General features: G+C 32.0%; 2 protein-coding genes across 2 annotated transcripts in view; one reads left to right on the top strand and one right to left on the bottom strand.

Annotated features, from left to right (window-relative positions):
• LOC146995487 (uncharacterized) overlaps positions 1 to 16,183 on the top strand; it is a 123,319-nt gene that overhangs the window by 22,337 nt on the left and 84,799 nt on the right. The window lies entirely within an intron of this gene.
• LOC146995488 (nose resistant to fluoxetine protein 6-like) overlaps positions 1 to 16,183 on the bottom strand; it is a 62,839-nt gene that overhangs the window by 11,014 nt on the left and 35,642 nt on the right. The window contains exons 8-11 of the mRNA XM_085823125.1: positions 10,469 to 10,634; positions 8,508 to 8,587; positions 5,989 to 6,111; positions 2,598 to 2,715 (exon numbers count right to left, since the gene is read on the bottom strand). Coding sequence (XP_085679251.1) covers positions 2,598 to 2,715; positions 5,989 to 6,111; positions 8,508 to 8,587; positions 10,469 to 10,634 — 487 coding nt within the window. The remainder of the gene's footprint in view (positions 1 to 2,597; positions 2,716 to 5,988; positions 6,112 to 8,507; positions 8,588 to 10,468; positions 10,635 to 16,183) is intronic.

The raw sequence follows: 16,183 nt of genomic DNA, 5'->3' as shown, positions 1-16,183 counted from the left end.
AGCTTTACGAATCATGATCAGTGTATGAAAATATGGATATGGCAACGAGGCCACGAAAACGCATATGCAGTCAACACGTCCGCCGGGATTCAAACCCCGGGTTGTCAAGCGACTTTAACGCTCGGTCACGTTATAAAATGCTGTGTTGCACAACCGAACCTCCGATTTCTTTCTCGCTAACAGAATATTAGTGAGACGTGACTGGGTGTCGATCGTATATTTCTCCTCGGTTCGAAATACTCAAAAATGTATTTTCCGAAATGAAGCTGCAAAAGCTTTTTGTCATTTTGTTCTCAATTTTTGAAAATTAAATTCTTTGTTAAATGCGCTAAGGTTTCGTCTCTTTTCTTTCAAGGTGTAATACTTTTCTGTCAGGTAGTGCATCATTAAGTACCTAAACCGTTCTAAGTATAAGCAAAATAGCAGATACAGTGCCAGTATAAGTATAATAAACCGTTCTAAGTATAAGCAAAATAGCAAATTCAGTGCCAGTATAAATATAACTTTTATTAATATCATTTAGTATTTACCTACTCATGTCATGAAGAAAAATACTTTGCAATTATTCTAATTGTTTCATTAATTGTACAAAAAATGGCTCTGCAAAGGATGACGGATTGTTCTTTAATTTATTTAATTCATTGGACCTGAACGAAGAGAAATAAATGAAAACTTGCATGTTAATTAAAATTGAAGAACTATCAGTTTTTTCAATGATTTTCAATGTTTATTGTAACTGTAGGAGCTAGTACAAATCATTTCATTTATACGTTAATGCAAAAATAAGCCTAAGTTATCATTTAGTAAACTGTTCCGTGCTTTACTAAAATTAGAGTTACTGTAAGGTATAAAATATAAGATTCTCTCAGATGAAATCTGCGCTTTGGAACATTTTTACGACTAATTGTAAACAACCTTCAAATTTATGAACATCGAACAAATTGTGCGTGATTTGTTTTATTAAATAGAGAATATATTGAAAATAGTATATATTGAAAATAAAATATAGTAAAAGACCTCTGATGGCAAATCAAATTGAAAAAAAAAAAAAAAAGCCAAATGGCCTTTTGCTGTAAACAGTTATGGAAAATCTCTATTATTTTATATTTAAAATCTCATTTCCTGATTTGCAATGATTAATATTATTTCATTTTTATTAGTTTTTTCTAAACCCCTATGACTACACAAAATTTATATTTATCCACACATACATATCGTATGTATGTATAGATGCATTGTTTTGGACAGTCTGCTAATGTAAGCATTGAAGTTTGTAAGATCTGACTTTCTTCGCTATCATAAAGTAACTGATCTTACAAAGAAATCTGGCGACTTCTCGCACAGGGGTAAAAGAATACCAGCATAGAAGAAGTGTAAAATAATCCTTTATTATTCTTCAAATTCTGAGCACTTCGTGCTTACAATAACACCGACGACTTGCGGTGGAACTTAAAAATCATTACGCAATAAATTCAAAGAGTAGTGCTGGACTAAATTTAATTTAAGGCTAACTAGGCTGACTCAACAACCTACCCTGCGTTATACTTATTAAACGGCCAAAAAGGCTTAACAGCAAGGACAGACTAGTAACGTACGCTGGCTAGCGAAATCACGCTCTAAATTAAACTTTAAGATTCGTCCGTTTAAATACTCATTTTTACCTGATTTTAAATTTGTACCCTGGCGAGGAAATGCGAGGTCTAGGAAAAGTACCAAACTTAATTATTTGTTAAGAGAAACCCTACAAGTTGTGAGTAGAATATAATGTCACTGTAGATGTGCTTGGGGTTCTTATTCTACTAATAAACTGTTTTATTTTAAGTACTGCGTATGAATTTAGTTTTGTAGGTTATGGGCCTAGTCCCCAAAGAAATCTTCCGAGTAATGTACAGTAATTTACAGTTAGCAATATGGATTAAAACTGCAATATGTTAAATGGCTACTTACGTTTCTCGTTTTCGTAGAACGATTACGTATTTATGGAGGCTACGAATCTAAATCAGAAAAATTCAAGCTCAAACTTTCATTCATTCAGGAGATTTTATGAAAGGTTATTACTGCAAAATCTCTATATACAGTTACAACAAAGTGGGTTACGAAAGATGGAAAAGCTTCCAAGATCAGCTTTCTGCATTAAGGATTAATTATTGAGGAGGAATTTTGTTCTTAGCTCAAAAGGGGATATTAGTCTCGAAATGGAATTTTGCGTTGGTTCCCTCTAAACGGTGTATCATAAAAACTATTTTGTCATAAACATACATTTATTAAAAACTAGTTCAGTAATTTTTCTTGCAATCTTAGTTATTCAATTTTTTTCCGATACTTCTTCTTGGTATTATGCTAAATGTTTGTCATAATTAAGAAATATAAATCAAAATAGCTTAAAAACCATGAATTAAAACTTCATTTTGATAACTTAATTAAATGTTGTTATTTTTAATTAAAGGGTGAAAGCTAAAACATAAATTTTTAAAAAATATCCCTACTAATTAATTAATTGGAAATTAAAAAATATTGGTAAATAGAGCTGATCATATAATTTCAAAATGAAAACAATAACCGGAAGAAAAAAGGAGAGGAAAATTCAGATAACATACCCTTGGAATTTTAATCTGTTTTTTCTTAGTTAATAAATATCCTGATAATATGCCTAAAAAATAAGGTGTAGCATTCATTCCTGTATGAGCATACACACTGAAGTAGTCAAAAACTTCTCTGAAAAATAAAACAGCAGTGAAAGCACTCGTGACGCATTTGTTTCCATGCATGTTATATGCAACATATATATGCGAATAATAAACAGTATTGAAATTATCGTGGCTGCTTGCTCAATTCAATACGACTGATGAAAACAGATTGACTTATCTGCCAACAAGTTTTGAAGGCATCATCCTTACTTGGTTGAATTTATTTCCAAATAAGTCTTCTGTACAGATCGTGATAAACCAGCCTCACAGATAAAAGTGTGTTTTTATTTTTTAAAATCTAATGGATATACATTTATTTTAAATTAATACCCACGACTAGTCCTTTAGTTCAGAGAATTTAGTACTATATAATGATGCTCAGAATTGGTCATCACTTGGTTGCAACTGGGCAGTCATTGGTTAGTAAACATCATATAACAAAAGTTAAGTAAACATCATATCGTTTGGAAACTAGTATAATGATGTTCGGAATACATCGTGATCAGAACTGGAAGCTAGAGAACGAATGAGTACGCCGCTGAGATAGCTTCTGACCACGGAGATAAAGCAAATGGAACTGTACACAATCCCATCGGAAAAATCTGTAGAAACGAAGCCTATCGTAACGTGGCCAAAATAATAACAATAATTATAAAATTCCAATAATATACGAAAGATCCTAATATTTTTAGCACCATAATTATTGTGTGAGAATTCTATAATACAAAAAGTACATTGCAAAATAAATTATGTAAGGAATCCTATTCTGCAGCATGCTAAATTATAAGAAAACAGTTAATTAGCTAAATCAATGTAGTACAAATTAAAGGCGTATTGCAAAATAATACAGTATAGTTAGTACACATGAAAATTCGAAAATAATGTAATAACATATAAGTTCATGAAACATATATAACCAGGCAAATACAAAATATACTGTGATGTAGAATTAAATCCAATTCGTTAAGAATCAATAATAAGAAACGACTTACACTTATTATCTGCTGTATAGTGCTTACTGTTTTAAGAAAATGCCATCTTGTCCAGGAAGGAATTAAATGTTACTAAATAATACTAATTATTACAAAAATTCGATTTCACGGTAACTTACCAGTAAGGTACTTTACTTACCAGTAAGGAATGAGACATAAACATGAAAAATGTATTTGGTAACAGTTACTGAAAATTTAAAACTTGTTTATAGTAAAATTCTATAATACATTAAGGGAAAAAAACGTACGACATATGAAAATATATATATATATATACAAAATAGTAAAGTAATATGTATATGAAACCACTACATTGAGAGGTTTAGTAGAGAATATGCATGTGAAACTAATACAGTTATATACCTATGATACCAAAGTATTGAGAACTACAAATGCAACATTTACGATTTAACTTTACATTTACGTTACATGTATGGAGGCAAGTTACTCACTTAAATACTAAGAATTAAATAATTTACTCTGTCTGCTATTTACAACACATCTATATGTTGCAAATACTGCTTGCTCTTCTAAGGTTTCGTATAATGTAGTTGTAAATATTTGCCTGAGTATGACAAGGCAAGAGAACCTCCTCTTGCATGTTCGTCATGTGGATCTTATCGACTGTTTACAGTTGTAAAACTATGGAAATTTGTTTTCGATTATTGCATTTGCTTCAGTTTCATTTCATTTTCGTTTATTTGTTTCATAAACATTGCATTTAATATCTGTAATTTATAATAATTTCTTTAACTTTAATTCAGTAATTTAAACTGGATTTATACCTTAATTTGTTAAGGTATATACGAATGGAACGTATGGTAAATATTTGATTAAGTATAATCTCAGAATTATACTCAGAAGTATAATCAATAAACATTCAGCTAATATATCATACAATATTTCCTGTTTTGTAATCTTTAAACGAAATTTTGCGTAGTTTAAAATTGATATTTACACTCTAAGCAATAAAGCAGCTTACATCCTAGCAAGTTTTAAAACCCCGAACTGTTTACGCCCAGATAACATAATACCAACAAATATACCGTATTTATCTTCTTTTAAAATTGTGGAAAAGTCGTAATTGCCCTAAAAGTTGTACTGGGCGTGCCAAGTATGCGGAATTCGTTTAACCTTGATCAACTGAATCTGCGATCTGCCATTACGCGTGCTAAACAGTTGTCTCATTTGAATGTGAACGATGCTTTAGTCGCATACCCAATCTATCTTTTTCAGACTCCCCTTTCACAATTTTCAGTAGTTGTCCATTTTCTAGTCAATTAATCAAAGCAGACATTTGACGCAACTACTTCTCATGCCATCTTGGTACAAAGATGTCTCGTACCATATTCTCGGAAACAATCAGAAGAACTGACTCCACAGTACACGACATGGCATCATGCGACTACCATTTACGATCCGAAAAGTTTTAATAATTTTTCAATACTTTCTGTCGCACGAAGGCAGATTGAAAGAAGGGGGTTTTAAAAAAATAAGCTACACAAATATTCTGTCTGTTTAATACCCCGCTATCAAGTCCATGGGCAATTATTAAAACAGTGTAGATCAAATACAAAATATACGTATACAAAAGTAGACATTTTTCAAGACTTTCGGCATAGTATTCGGGCGTAAAAAGAGTTTTACCACCATTTTACTCACATATTTTTTTTTTCATTTCAGATCCACTGGACGTTTATATCTTAGTTGTACAATTTTAACAATGCACTATTATCTTGGAAAACAACACCCATTCTTTTGTTCCGAGCCTTTAGAGAGTTGTAAAATACTATTTTAAAAAATATAAAAATAAAAATCTGAATAGTTTCAGATTTTAAATTACATCCAAAGGGGCGTTTCTTAAATATTTTGTCTGTTACCTTTATTTATTAAATATTACGTTCTTCGCACTTAAAACATAAAATTCAGTTCAAGAGCAATATCGCAAAATAGTTTTAAATTGAGCATATCTTTAGAATTTCCGATACGGATTTTCTTAAATAAGTTACTTCTTAAGACACAATAACACGCCGAACAAATGCTAATTCAGAAGTCAAACAACAAAAATCAGCGTTATATTTTCAAATTTTCACAGAACTAGTTTCGATGGTTTTACCGAACCATCGAAACTAGTTCTGTGAAAATTTGAAAATATAACGATGATTTTTGTTGTTTGACTTCTGAAGTTACTTCTTTTTAGTGTAATCTATTTATTTTTACTTTCTATTGCATATTGGAAGTGTAACTGGAAAGGTTATAATGAAATTTACTTAACCTATAATAGAAATTAAATAAGCACGAATACTTACTGTTTATCAATATAAGATGTGACAAATGAAGGCGGAAGGTTGTAAAACCACGTGTAAAAGCCACAGAATGCAATTGAAACCAAAATAACCAAGACATTTAATAGTATTCCAAACTTGGGCCACCTGAAATAGATCTAGATTTTGAATTTGAACGAAAGTTCACATCATGAATCTCAAATAGTAAGTTTAATTTAAAAGTAAGTTTAATTTGATTGATTAAGCTTTGAGTGGCGAACAAAATAGCATGACACAGATATTTTCATCTTATTTATCCAATCTCTGTAAACATTGATCTGAAAATTCAAGTGAATATTCATATTCCTGACAATTGAAATCGACTCACATGGACGCATGGAATTAAAAGTTTTAGAGCCATCGCTGAATAGCTGTTTACGCGGCATCATCAATGGAAATTTTCCCACACCGACACATATTTTTTTTTCTGTACTACGGCATATTTCATATACCTGCAGCTTTAGTCACTCTGAACCAACGTGCATTACCTTCTCATACCTGATCTGTGTTAATCTAGTCTCTGCTCCTATGTTCAAATTGTCGACATCATTTGGAGTGTTATTGCTTTTTTTCCATACACCTCCGTAATTTCAACATGCATCTTATTATATTTAAGTATCTTTACCCACAAGCCTTGCAATGATCCTCGCACTTTATTTTGGATGAAGTTTCCAGTTAACGTGTTAATTTCCTTTCATATTTCAATGACCTCCTAAAGCTATAGCAAAGAAATTGTTCCCATACAAATACCCGGACATGAGTTTCCTGTCAGATGTGCCACTCTTGTTGCACAATTCGATCAAGTAACAACAACCTTTCAAAACCTAAGTTATAACCTGGGTTTTGAAACTCCTAAATTACGGAAGAGCGGTGGCTGTAAGAAATAATCATTCATTACTGTAATGAATATTGCAGCAATTATAAGAAACAATTAGCCCAGAAATCATGAGGAAAAATAATTAATTCATTTTAAAAAAATGAATTAATTAAAATTAAACAATATTCCTTCTATCTGAAAATGTAAAAGATAATGGGAGAGGTAAGTGATGTCTCTGCAACGGCATGATTTTTTTTTCGCGCTGCTTCACACCTTAATGCCAGAATTAAATTATTATAAATCATTCAAATTATCAAAATGAAATTATCGAAAAGGACATTGATTCGAATTACTATGCAAGATAAATAATAACAAAAACATTTCCTAAAATAAAGAAGAATAATTCAAAATAAAAAAAGAGCTTAACAAGTCATTTTACTAAAATTATCTCAAATAGTCTGTACACTTCATATTTCAATATTCTGTACACTTATAACACAAAAAATTCAAAATATGGGTTATTTATATTTTATATTCAAAAGTTGAATGAGTAAAGTACAGAAACGTTCCCCCTTTTTTAACAAAAATGCATACCGAATGATTTTAAAGTAGGTTTCATAAACGTAAGAGTAGCTACAGATGACTTAGAGTAAGTATGCAATGGAATGTGTCTGCGGAAATGGTAAATACAATATGTGTTGGAACAGGAAGGTAAGTATAAAAAGCATGCAAGTAAAATTAGATAGGTAAAGGCAGAAGAAAAATACATCTTAATTTTTCGGATTCCTACAAAAAATGCTTTTAAGATGCGATCTTCCCCAGTCATTCAAGATTCACAATGGCGGTTTAACACATTCGAATATTCAGAGATTGCCCAACTGCCTATTCAGGAAGGGTGATATGTACGTACTTTGAGCAGCTACTCCACTTACGCCCTTAGCCGCATAGATAACGTGCATATCGGTGAGTTCAATATTCGTGCATAATTCTATTACGTGGCATAAAAGTAATCATTAGAGGAAGACTGTGCCTGTGTTCATATCTGCAGTCATCATAGAATGATGTCAGTGATGTGGTTTCTGCTATCACCATTATGACCAAGGCACTAAAATAAAAACAAAAACAAAACAAAAAAATTTAGAGCGAAAGGTGATAACTTTGAGCAAGGTACTGATAGAATACACAACGGATTTAGAAAGCACTATGTAGTTTGATGGTTGACCCCAACTTCTACGGATAAATCTTGAAATATGGGAAATGACAATCAGATTTCTCACTAAGTCAGCTCAGCCGCACTAAGGAATTTATTAGGAATATGTGAATCGAATGTGCCGATTTTTTCCGACCTGAAGAAAATGCATTGACTCTCTTGCAACTGTTCGTTATTGCAACGCACCGTTTCCAACGCCTTCAAGTAAATTTTGTTGATTTTCCTATAAATGTTGCCACAATTGAATTTTAATTTGATTGCTTTTCAGTTTTCATAACCTTGCTTTAGGATGTTATACACAATGCTCCTTCTTTCAGTCTCGCATAGCAGCAACACTGTATTGACTGCTTTCGGCCTACCTCACTTTCGGCATGCATCTGTGCTTAACACTATTCAGTACCTACTAGTACATGATGCCCTCCTGACCACGTAAATTTATTTACAATCAGTGAACGCTGATACATATAGAATACTTACTTTAGAAGTACTGGTATGGTAATCAAAGAAACTAAGTACAGTTGCATATCAACAGCCAAGTACCAAAAATGACCAAGGCACTAAAACAAAAAAACAAAACAAAACAAAAAAAAATTAGAGCGAAAGGTGAAACATATTTGCGTTTAAATGAGATCAGAAAAGAATGTAAATACATAAACATTTAACAAAATTCAATTGTACAACTGGCGAAATATCGTCAGTTGGAATTTTATCTGTTTTAAAATATGCATCGATTTTTAATTTATTGCTTAGGTAATTAACGAAAGGAAACTGAAAGACCAATTGGAAATAAAAACTGATTTAATAAACACCGGAAAAATTGTTACAGAAATTAATTAGAGATAATATCACACTGCAGTAACTTCTTAATCAATGCGTTAGTGTTCTATTCTTTTTACTTCAACAGTTCCGAAATATGATTTGCAAAGATTTTACTTCATCTGGCGACAAAAACTTGCATTTAATATTTAAATTATTTTCCTGGTTTATATCCTTTCAAACCATGCAATAACCCTTTGTCATTTAGGACTATTGTGCATATACAGACATCGATACGTGATATCACGGCCCATCTAATATTTCTTAATTTTTGTGCAAAACATTTTAAAGCCAGTAATGATAAAGTAAGCGCAATAAGTGCGTCTAGTAATTTAAGATATTTCGGTAGGAAAAGCAGTCACAACAATCTGAGTGGAAGGGAAGCAGAAAGTATAAAACGAATGCGACGTATCCGAGATGAACATCCGATTTAGAATGATTTGATTTTGATGTGTTTTTAATTTTCATGTTATTAATCAATTTGCAGATTTGAAGTTATATTCACTGAAGCATATGCGTGCATATGTAAGCATATGCGTCATGACTGTTATGTAAGAGTCATATGATATAAATTACGGTTAACGGTTACTATTTTAAGACAAAAAGGAGAAATAAACAAATTGAAAGGGAGCGTTAAGCCGTCAAAAGATAGGTGATAAAGAGATTTTTCGAAATCAAATTAATTAATGTTAAGGATAATATGCTTTTCTACGGTTTTAATTACATCTTCGTTAATTTCAATGATCCCAAAATGATTTTGATCTAGTCTAAATTTGTAATTTTAGTTCATAGTCTCAGCATTTTAATCTAGATTCATAATCTCCAGTCTGATGCAACGTCTAGCTCCCTTAGCATTACACTTTCCAGAGTTGAATTTTTTCATTCAAATCTTCATTAAATGCATTAAGCTGTATGTTTTTTGAAGGGAAGGATTCTGAGATAGTTTGTTATAGATGTGATTAAAACTGTATGATTTTCAACAGCACTTGATGTGAGTTCTAATAAATTTAACCTGCATCTCTTTAGTGATAATGAAAGTGATAACACTTATTAAAGATACAAAGATACAATTATTAACAAAAATCGGCGTACCAAGCGTGGATTTGCAGGACTATAGTTTTGAAGATTAAACTAGATCCTTTATATTCAGCTGCAGGAGTAAAAATGATGATAGAAAAAGTTTTATGCAATAATAACAGAATTTAAAAAATGAAATTAGAGAAGGTTCCAGCTAAAAGATAGCAAAACAAAAATCACTAACACCATCTATTAAAAAAACATTGAAAGAAAAGAAACTAGGAAATAATTTCTTAGAACGTTGAGAGTAAAAGAGGGTTTATATAATTGACATCATTAATCATAAAAGAGTTAAAATCACTAAGGCCATCCATCGATTGAAAGAAAAGAAACTAGGAAATAATTTCTTAAAAAGTTGAGAGTAAAAGAGGGTTTATAATTGATACCATTAACCATAAAGAATTAATGTTATTAACCATAAATAAAAGAATTTTAACAATACAAAATCTTTCTAGTAAATTGAATTCTCAGAAAAATAAAGTCTAAATTTTTTGGCCAACGGTCATTAGATAATGGAGGAATATTTCTTATGTACTGACACTTACCGATTCTCCTACTGGATAAAAGTTGTTTATGAAGAGGAGATTTCTCCACCATTTCGTTTCGCAACCTCTGCCGTATTCGTGGAATAATAATGAATATACAGGACCGTTATTTAAAGGACGCAGTACCATAACCAGTAATATAGCATAGATATATGCTGGATATACTCTACAAAATAGAAAATGCTATTTAAACCTGAAATATGATTGCAATTCTAATTACTAAAAAGATGGAAGTATTGCTTAAATTAATTAAGCATAATTGCATAATTAAAAAAAGGAAATGAAACAGAAAACAACAACAGTTAGTGTCCTTTGTTAACTGTACTTATAATTTTTGTTTTGTGCTTTTATAATTTGTCGAGTGTTGAGATAAGTAAACAGAGGGATTACGCCACACAAAACGGATTACAAAGAAACTTTAATTTATTAACAGAATTTAATAATATTGTTATGCAATATAATATTACAGCACATGGTTAAAATTACCACATGGTTAATAATAATTAGCCCTCGGTTGCCATTAATATTGCATTTAATACATTACTAGAAGTTTTTCTATAAACTATGCATGACTTTGCCCTTCATAAAGGGCAACGAATGATAGTGCTGTCAAGCAGTTGAAAAGGTGATGTTTAAAACTTCATCAGGGCTTTCAGGTTTGTAAGAACGCGTCAGGAAACAGCTATAATGTAAGTTGTACTTTGGTAAATAATATTTCGATTATATGAAAGCCGGTGTACCTCCGCAGAGAACATTCCAAGGGAAACCTCTATTCAAGTTATACATCTAAGTTCATCGAAACTCGAGCTGTAGGTTTTGATGCTCTTACTTATTTTGATTCTAGTGGGCTTAAAAATAAAACTGATTTGCGTTTCAGCGTAGTTACAGAAATCTAAATAAGCAAGTTATAATAAGGTGCAAGTGGACTTAAAGTGTCTTGAGTAAAGACTAGTGTATCTATTAAAATATCAAAATAAGGATAGCTTTGTCACAATGAGCCAGCAGCGTAAAATAATCCATCCGCAGTCTTCCAGATATAATATAATTGTTCATACAGACATTTCAGAACACATACGTAAATTGCAGCGTTAACATTTTGTTCATTAGGCACGAATTAATTTGCACGTGCAATATAATGTGGCAACTATACTTGCAGTGAATACCGGTTACTAAATTATGACATATATGTTTATTGAATACTTCTAAATAAATTTTGGAAAAAAAATTAGCTTTTGATATAAATTCTCTCATTGAGAAAAATGATTAACTACAAGCACAGAAATAATTTACGAATTTCTCAGCTCATTTTACTTGCTGGCATGTTCAATATAGAACGTTTTCTGTATTGTTGTTTTTACGCTGTCGAACTTTGATGATATATCTAATATAGAAGATAACTGTCATATTGACAATGCTAGAAAAGAAGAATATTACGGTGGAATAATAAGCAAAATAATCAATATCATCTTAATGATCAACTGATTTTTATTCCTGTAATAAAATCATCATTGCATATACATAACACTCTTACTTGTAGTAGACCTATATTAGATTTATACATTAAACTTATTGACCCTATATGCACCAGTATATGTTAAACAAATTATGATGGCCAGGAACACATAATGTGCAATTCTAAATGTATGGCAAAAATGTTAAAGCATGCAGAGACGATCTAAATAAAAATATTTTGTAATAAATTGTATGTGTGGAAATAATGCTTTGAAGTGGTGGAAAGAGCTGTTGCGATCTGAAGGGGTAATTATCTGTTATGGTAAACAGTCGTTCCTCGTGAGAATTCCGAATGGTAGGCATATTTTTTTGAGTCTAGCAGAGAGCTTTTGTCAGAGATTATTGGCTGTTTTAATACTATTTTCGCCCACCTTCTGCATTTACTTGAAACGGCTTTAACCTTTGTCATACTGTTATATTAAAACGGCACTTCAAGGTTGTAGCGACCTTTCGTTATAATCGTAACGCGTGTCGTTATCACTACATAGTTATGGGACTTTTGCAATTAGAGGATTCGACTTTTTTATCGCGGTAGTCGATGCCGTGGTTATACGTCAAGATTTGGGGAAATAAATGACCTTGATGTGGCTATGTTGTAGAGACATTAGGAATTTTTGGAAGCCGGAAAGTTGAAAAATTAACAAAGCTTTCTCCGGGAATCGAACCGAGGACCTCTGGAATACCGGCCCAGTGTGCAAACCACCACACCACCAAGGCTCGCCAAGAAAGTGGGAGAAATACCTTATAATGTGAAGTAACAAAATATACTCATGTCTGCTGACGTTAATTAGCATTAGAGGAAGATACGGTTAGATGATTTGGCAAAGCAAAGCATGAAGATGCTGTCTAGAGTAAGGGAAGTTTTTGTAGGGGAATTTCTCAGAGAAACTGTCTCGTATTCACGTTACACATGGCGATAAACTGCATTGCAGCCGACTCGTTCGCCTGGACTGGTCTTCGGGTCGACATACCATTTCAGTGGTCTTAAATACTCTGCCACTGCAGTGGCAATACAGTGGTACCTCGACATACGAGTTTAATTCGTTCCGTAACCTTGCTCGTATGTCAAATTGCTCGTATCTCAAAGCAATTTTCCCCATTGAAATTATTTGAAATGCCATTAATCCGTTCCAGCTCCCAAAACACCACCTTAGTTGTTTTTGTTAAGTGTTTTTGAATAAGAAAAATGTATTTACAAGAAGAAACATTTATTTGTAAATAACAAATACATATTTTATAAAAACATAATTAAAAGAAAAAGTGAAGTGCTTACGGAAGCGCTTAATTTTCGTCACTGGTCTTCGTTTTTTTTTTTTTTTTTTTTTTTTTGTCACGCTTTGCTCATTTTCACCTGCAGATCATTTAAAAAAACTGTCCAAGGAGGTTTGTTTTTTCCTTCCTTTCAGGATATTGCGGAAATGAGTTAGGCAAGTTTCGTTGAACAACTCCGATGCACGACCAGTTGCAATGTTTTCGCGGTTGATTTTTATCTACAACTTTCTCCCACATTCCCAAGATCTCCTTTGTATCTCTTGTAGGGATACCCTCCTTCGTCTCTGGCTCCTCTTTCAAACTAATTTTTCGTTGAACCACCGTATGCTGCTGCGAATGTAGATCGTGTAACTGCTCGGTTGTCAGCTCCTGAGACTGTTCATCGACGAGTTTGTTTCACATCTCTCTCATCCACCTCCAGACCCATGGATTTTCCCAGAAAAAAAATCTCCTTTACCACTGACACTTCGGGTTCCAATCCTTCGAAGGCACTTTCAGCTACCTCAGGCCACAGCTTCTTTTCCATGCAGAGGTTAAAGTCTATTAGGTTGTTTAGGTAGAAACTGTTAGGTGCTGCACACGACGCCAACATGCGCGCGCATGTTGCGGTTGTGTGCAGCGGTCTCAAATCTTGCTCTCATCCTAAAGCAAAATATCGCTCGCTCCGCGGCTCGTATCTCAAAATACTCATATATTAGGGCACTTGTATATCGAAGTACTACTGTACTCAGAAGAATATCTATAATAAAAAACTAAAATGCTAATGGCATTCATGTGACACAAGCAAAATATCTGAATTTCAAAACCACAGAGCAGTGCACCCTTTGATTTCCAGTTGGTCATTATAATTTTATGTATGAGGATTACATATTCATTTGTAATGAAATACTGGAATTTCATTCTTACCTCCACAAGCGATAAAATATATATACGAAGATATTAGACTGCCGTTTCTTGATTTCAAGTTCTTTAACTCTCGAATAGCAGTTGAGAAATCCTCTGAAAATTTTATTAGCACATTTTAGCAAACATGAATTAAATAAGACACTTTACATGATTTGATAATAATAAATGTATTTTTATATATCATTTGTCTTGAAGTTAATAATTTCACACTAATATTTAAGTAGCACTTTTAATATACCGTTTAATGTAATTTTTCCAGTAAAATTCAGTATTATTATTATTATTATTATTATTATTATTATTATTTTTTTTTTTAGTTTGTAGTTTTTAAATTATATTTCAGTATTTCTGTTCACCACTGAAAATGGAAAGTAGTATTTAAAATATCAAAGTTATTTTTAGATACAAAAGTATCTAATAAGGATAATTTTAAAATGCATTATTTCTTGACCCATATGCTTTCTGAACTTACATGGATTTTTAATTTGATGAAAGGATTTTTGAAGTAAAAGTGGATGGAAGAAACTGTGAAAGGCCTGTGATCTTCTGAGTTCTTTTACTTATGGCCATCCACTCTCCGGTGCCGTTTAAGTAAGGCCATCTTAAAGGAAGATCCCATCAAGATGACCTTGTTTTGTGGTACTGGCTAAGATCTCTGTTTTGACAGTCTCTGCTCCCTAAATAACACCTGTTCGGATGGGTAGCGAATACCTGTAAAATCCTGCGTGGCTTCATTAAAAGCGTGATTCCCCGGGATCTAGTAATTCGCAGACTTCAGCAGTTCTTTTGGTGGAACCATGCCTTCCGCTTAATACGGAGGATTACAATTAACAGGTAAGGTCCCCATAATTGGCTTAATAGACACCTATGGGTCAGTGCTAAAGGGCTGGTTCTTCAGCTTCTCGCTGCTGAAAACCGGAAGAAGAGGCTGATGACGTAATTGGGTTATCTTGCTAAACTATAGTTTGGAGAGTGTCTTCAGTTTTTTAAACATTTGCTTTTAAATCAAAACGCTCTGAAGAATAGTATAGTAGCCAATATGAGCCGAGATTTTAGCTCATGAATTTACAATATATATGCATTTATATATTAACTAGCAATGTAGCTATGTTACACTAAATTGAACTCTAATATTCCTAAAACATAAGCTTAAACTAATTTTCAAGGTCGAATGTACTCTAAATGTAGTTACGTTTTTTTCACAATAATTTTTCTAAAATGCATGCAAATAGTACACCATTGCCAACATAGGTAAATTTCTACATTTACGAATAATTCTTTTGGCGAAACAGTATCATTGTTAATGCTTTTGATGTTGGTCTCAAAGTAATTTATTATAAAAATATCAAATAAAAGTATGCAAGTACATTTCTAGAACACATGCTAAAGGCCTTACTCATTATCTAATTCAAAATCAATTAAGGCTAATAATACATTTCATAATACATTAAATCGAAAGTCTCACTTTTTCCATTTTTGTTTTCAGTTACCGTTGAGAATGAGTAATAGAATTTTGTTAGATTTTGCAATAACTATTATGAAAGCATTAATATGGTCATCAGCATTGTTATTTAGAGTCAATCGCTCATAAAATAATTTAAAAAAATTAAATGATGTTTGCATATTTGCGTATAGCATGTATTCTTATATTTTAAAAGTATATTTTTACATTTTAAAGGATATACTCTGACACTAATTTATCTTTATACAGAATTTTATGATTTATTACAAATTGTTAAATTTACTAGTATAAGTAAGTTTATAGTAATATTCTATATAGTAGTCTAAATAATTAGCTGAAAAGTCCATTAATTATGTCACAAATTAAGTGAATAATAAACCAAGTAATGATTAAAAATGTTATTTTTATATGAATAAAATGAATCAACATGATTTTTTCCTATATAGTTTGATTTGCTAATCCGCTGTTTGTTTCCAGCCATTCATTTTTCTGTTCAACTTTTTTTGCCATGCAAGGAATGCATTCCTGTTCTAGTGTTGAACCCTTATGAATGTTCGTAAACA

Source organism: Stegodyphus dumicola, chromosome 9 (genome assembly GCF_044657685.1).
Source record: "Stegodyphus dumicola isolate Sdum_Otavi_A_Nest chromosome 9, ASM4465768v1".
Classification (NCBI taxonomy): Eukaryota; Metazoa; Arthropoda; class Arachnida; order Araneae; family Eresidae; genus Stegodyphus; species Stegodyphus dumicola.
The sequence above is the reverse complement of the archived record's forward strand: the minus strand, read 5'-3'. Positions and strand labels throughout refer to the sequence as shown.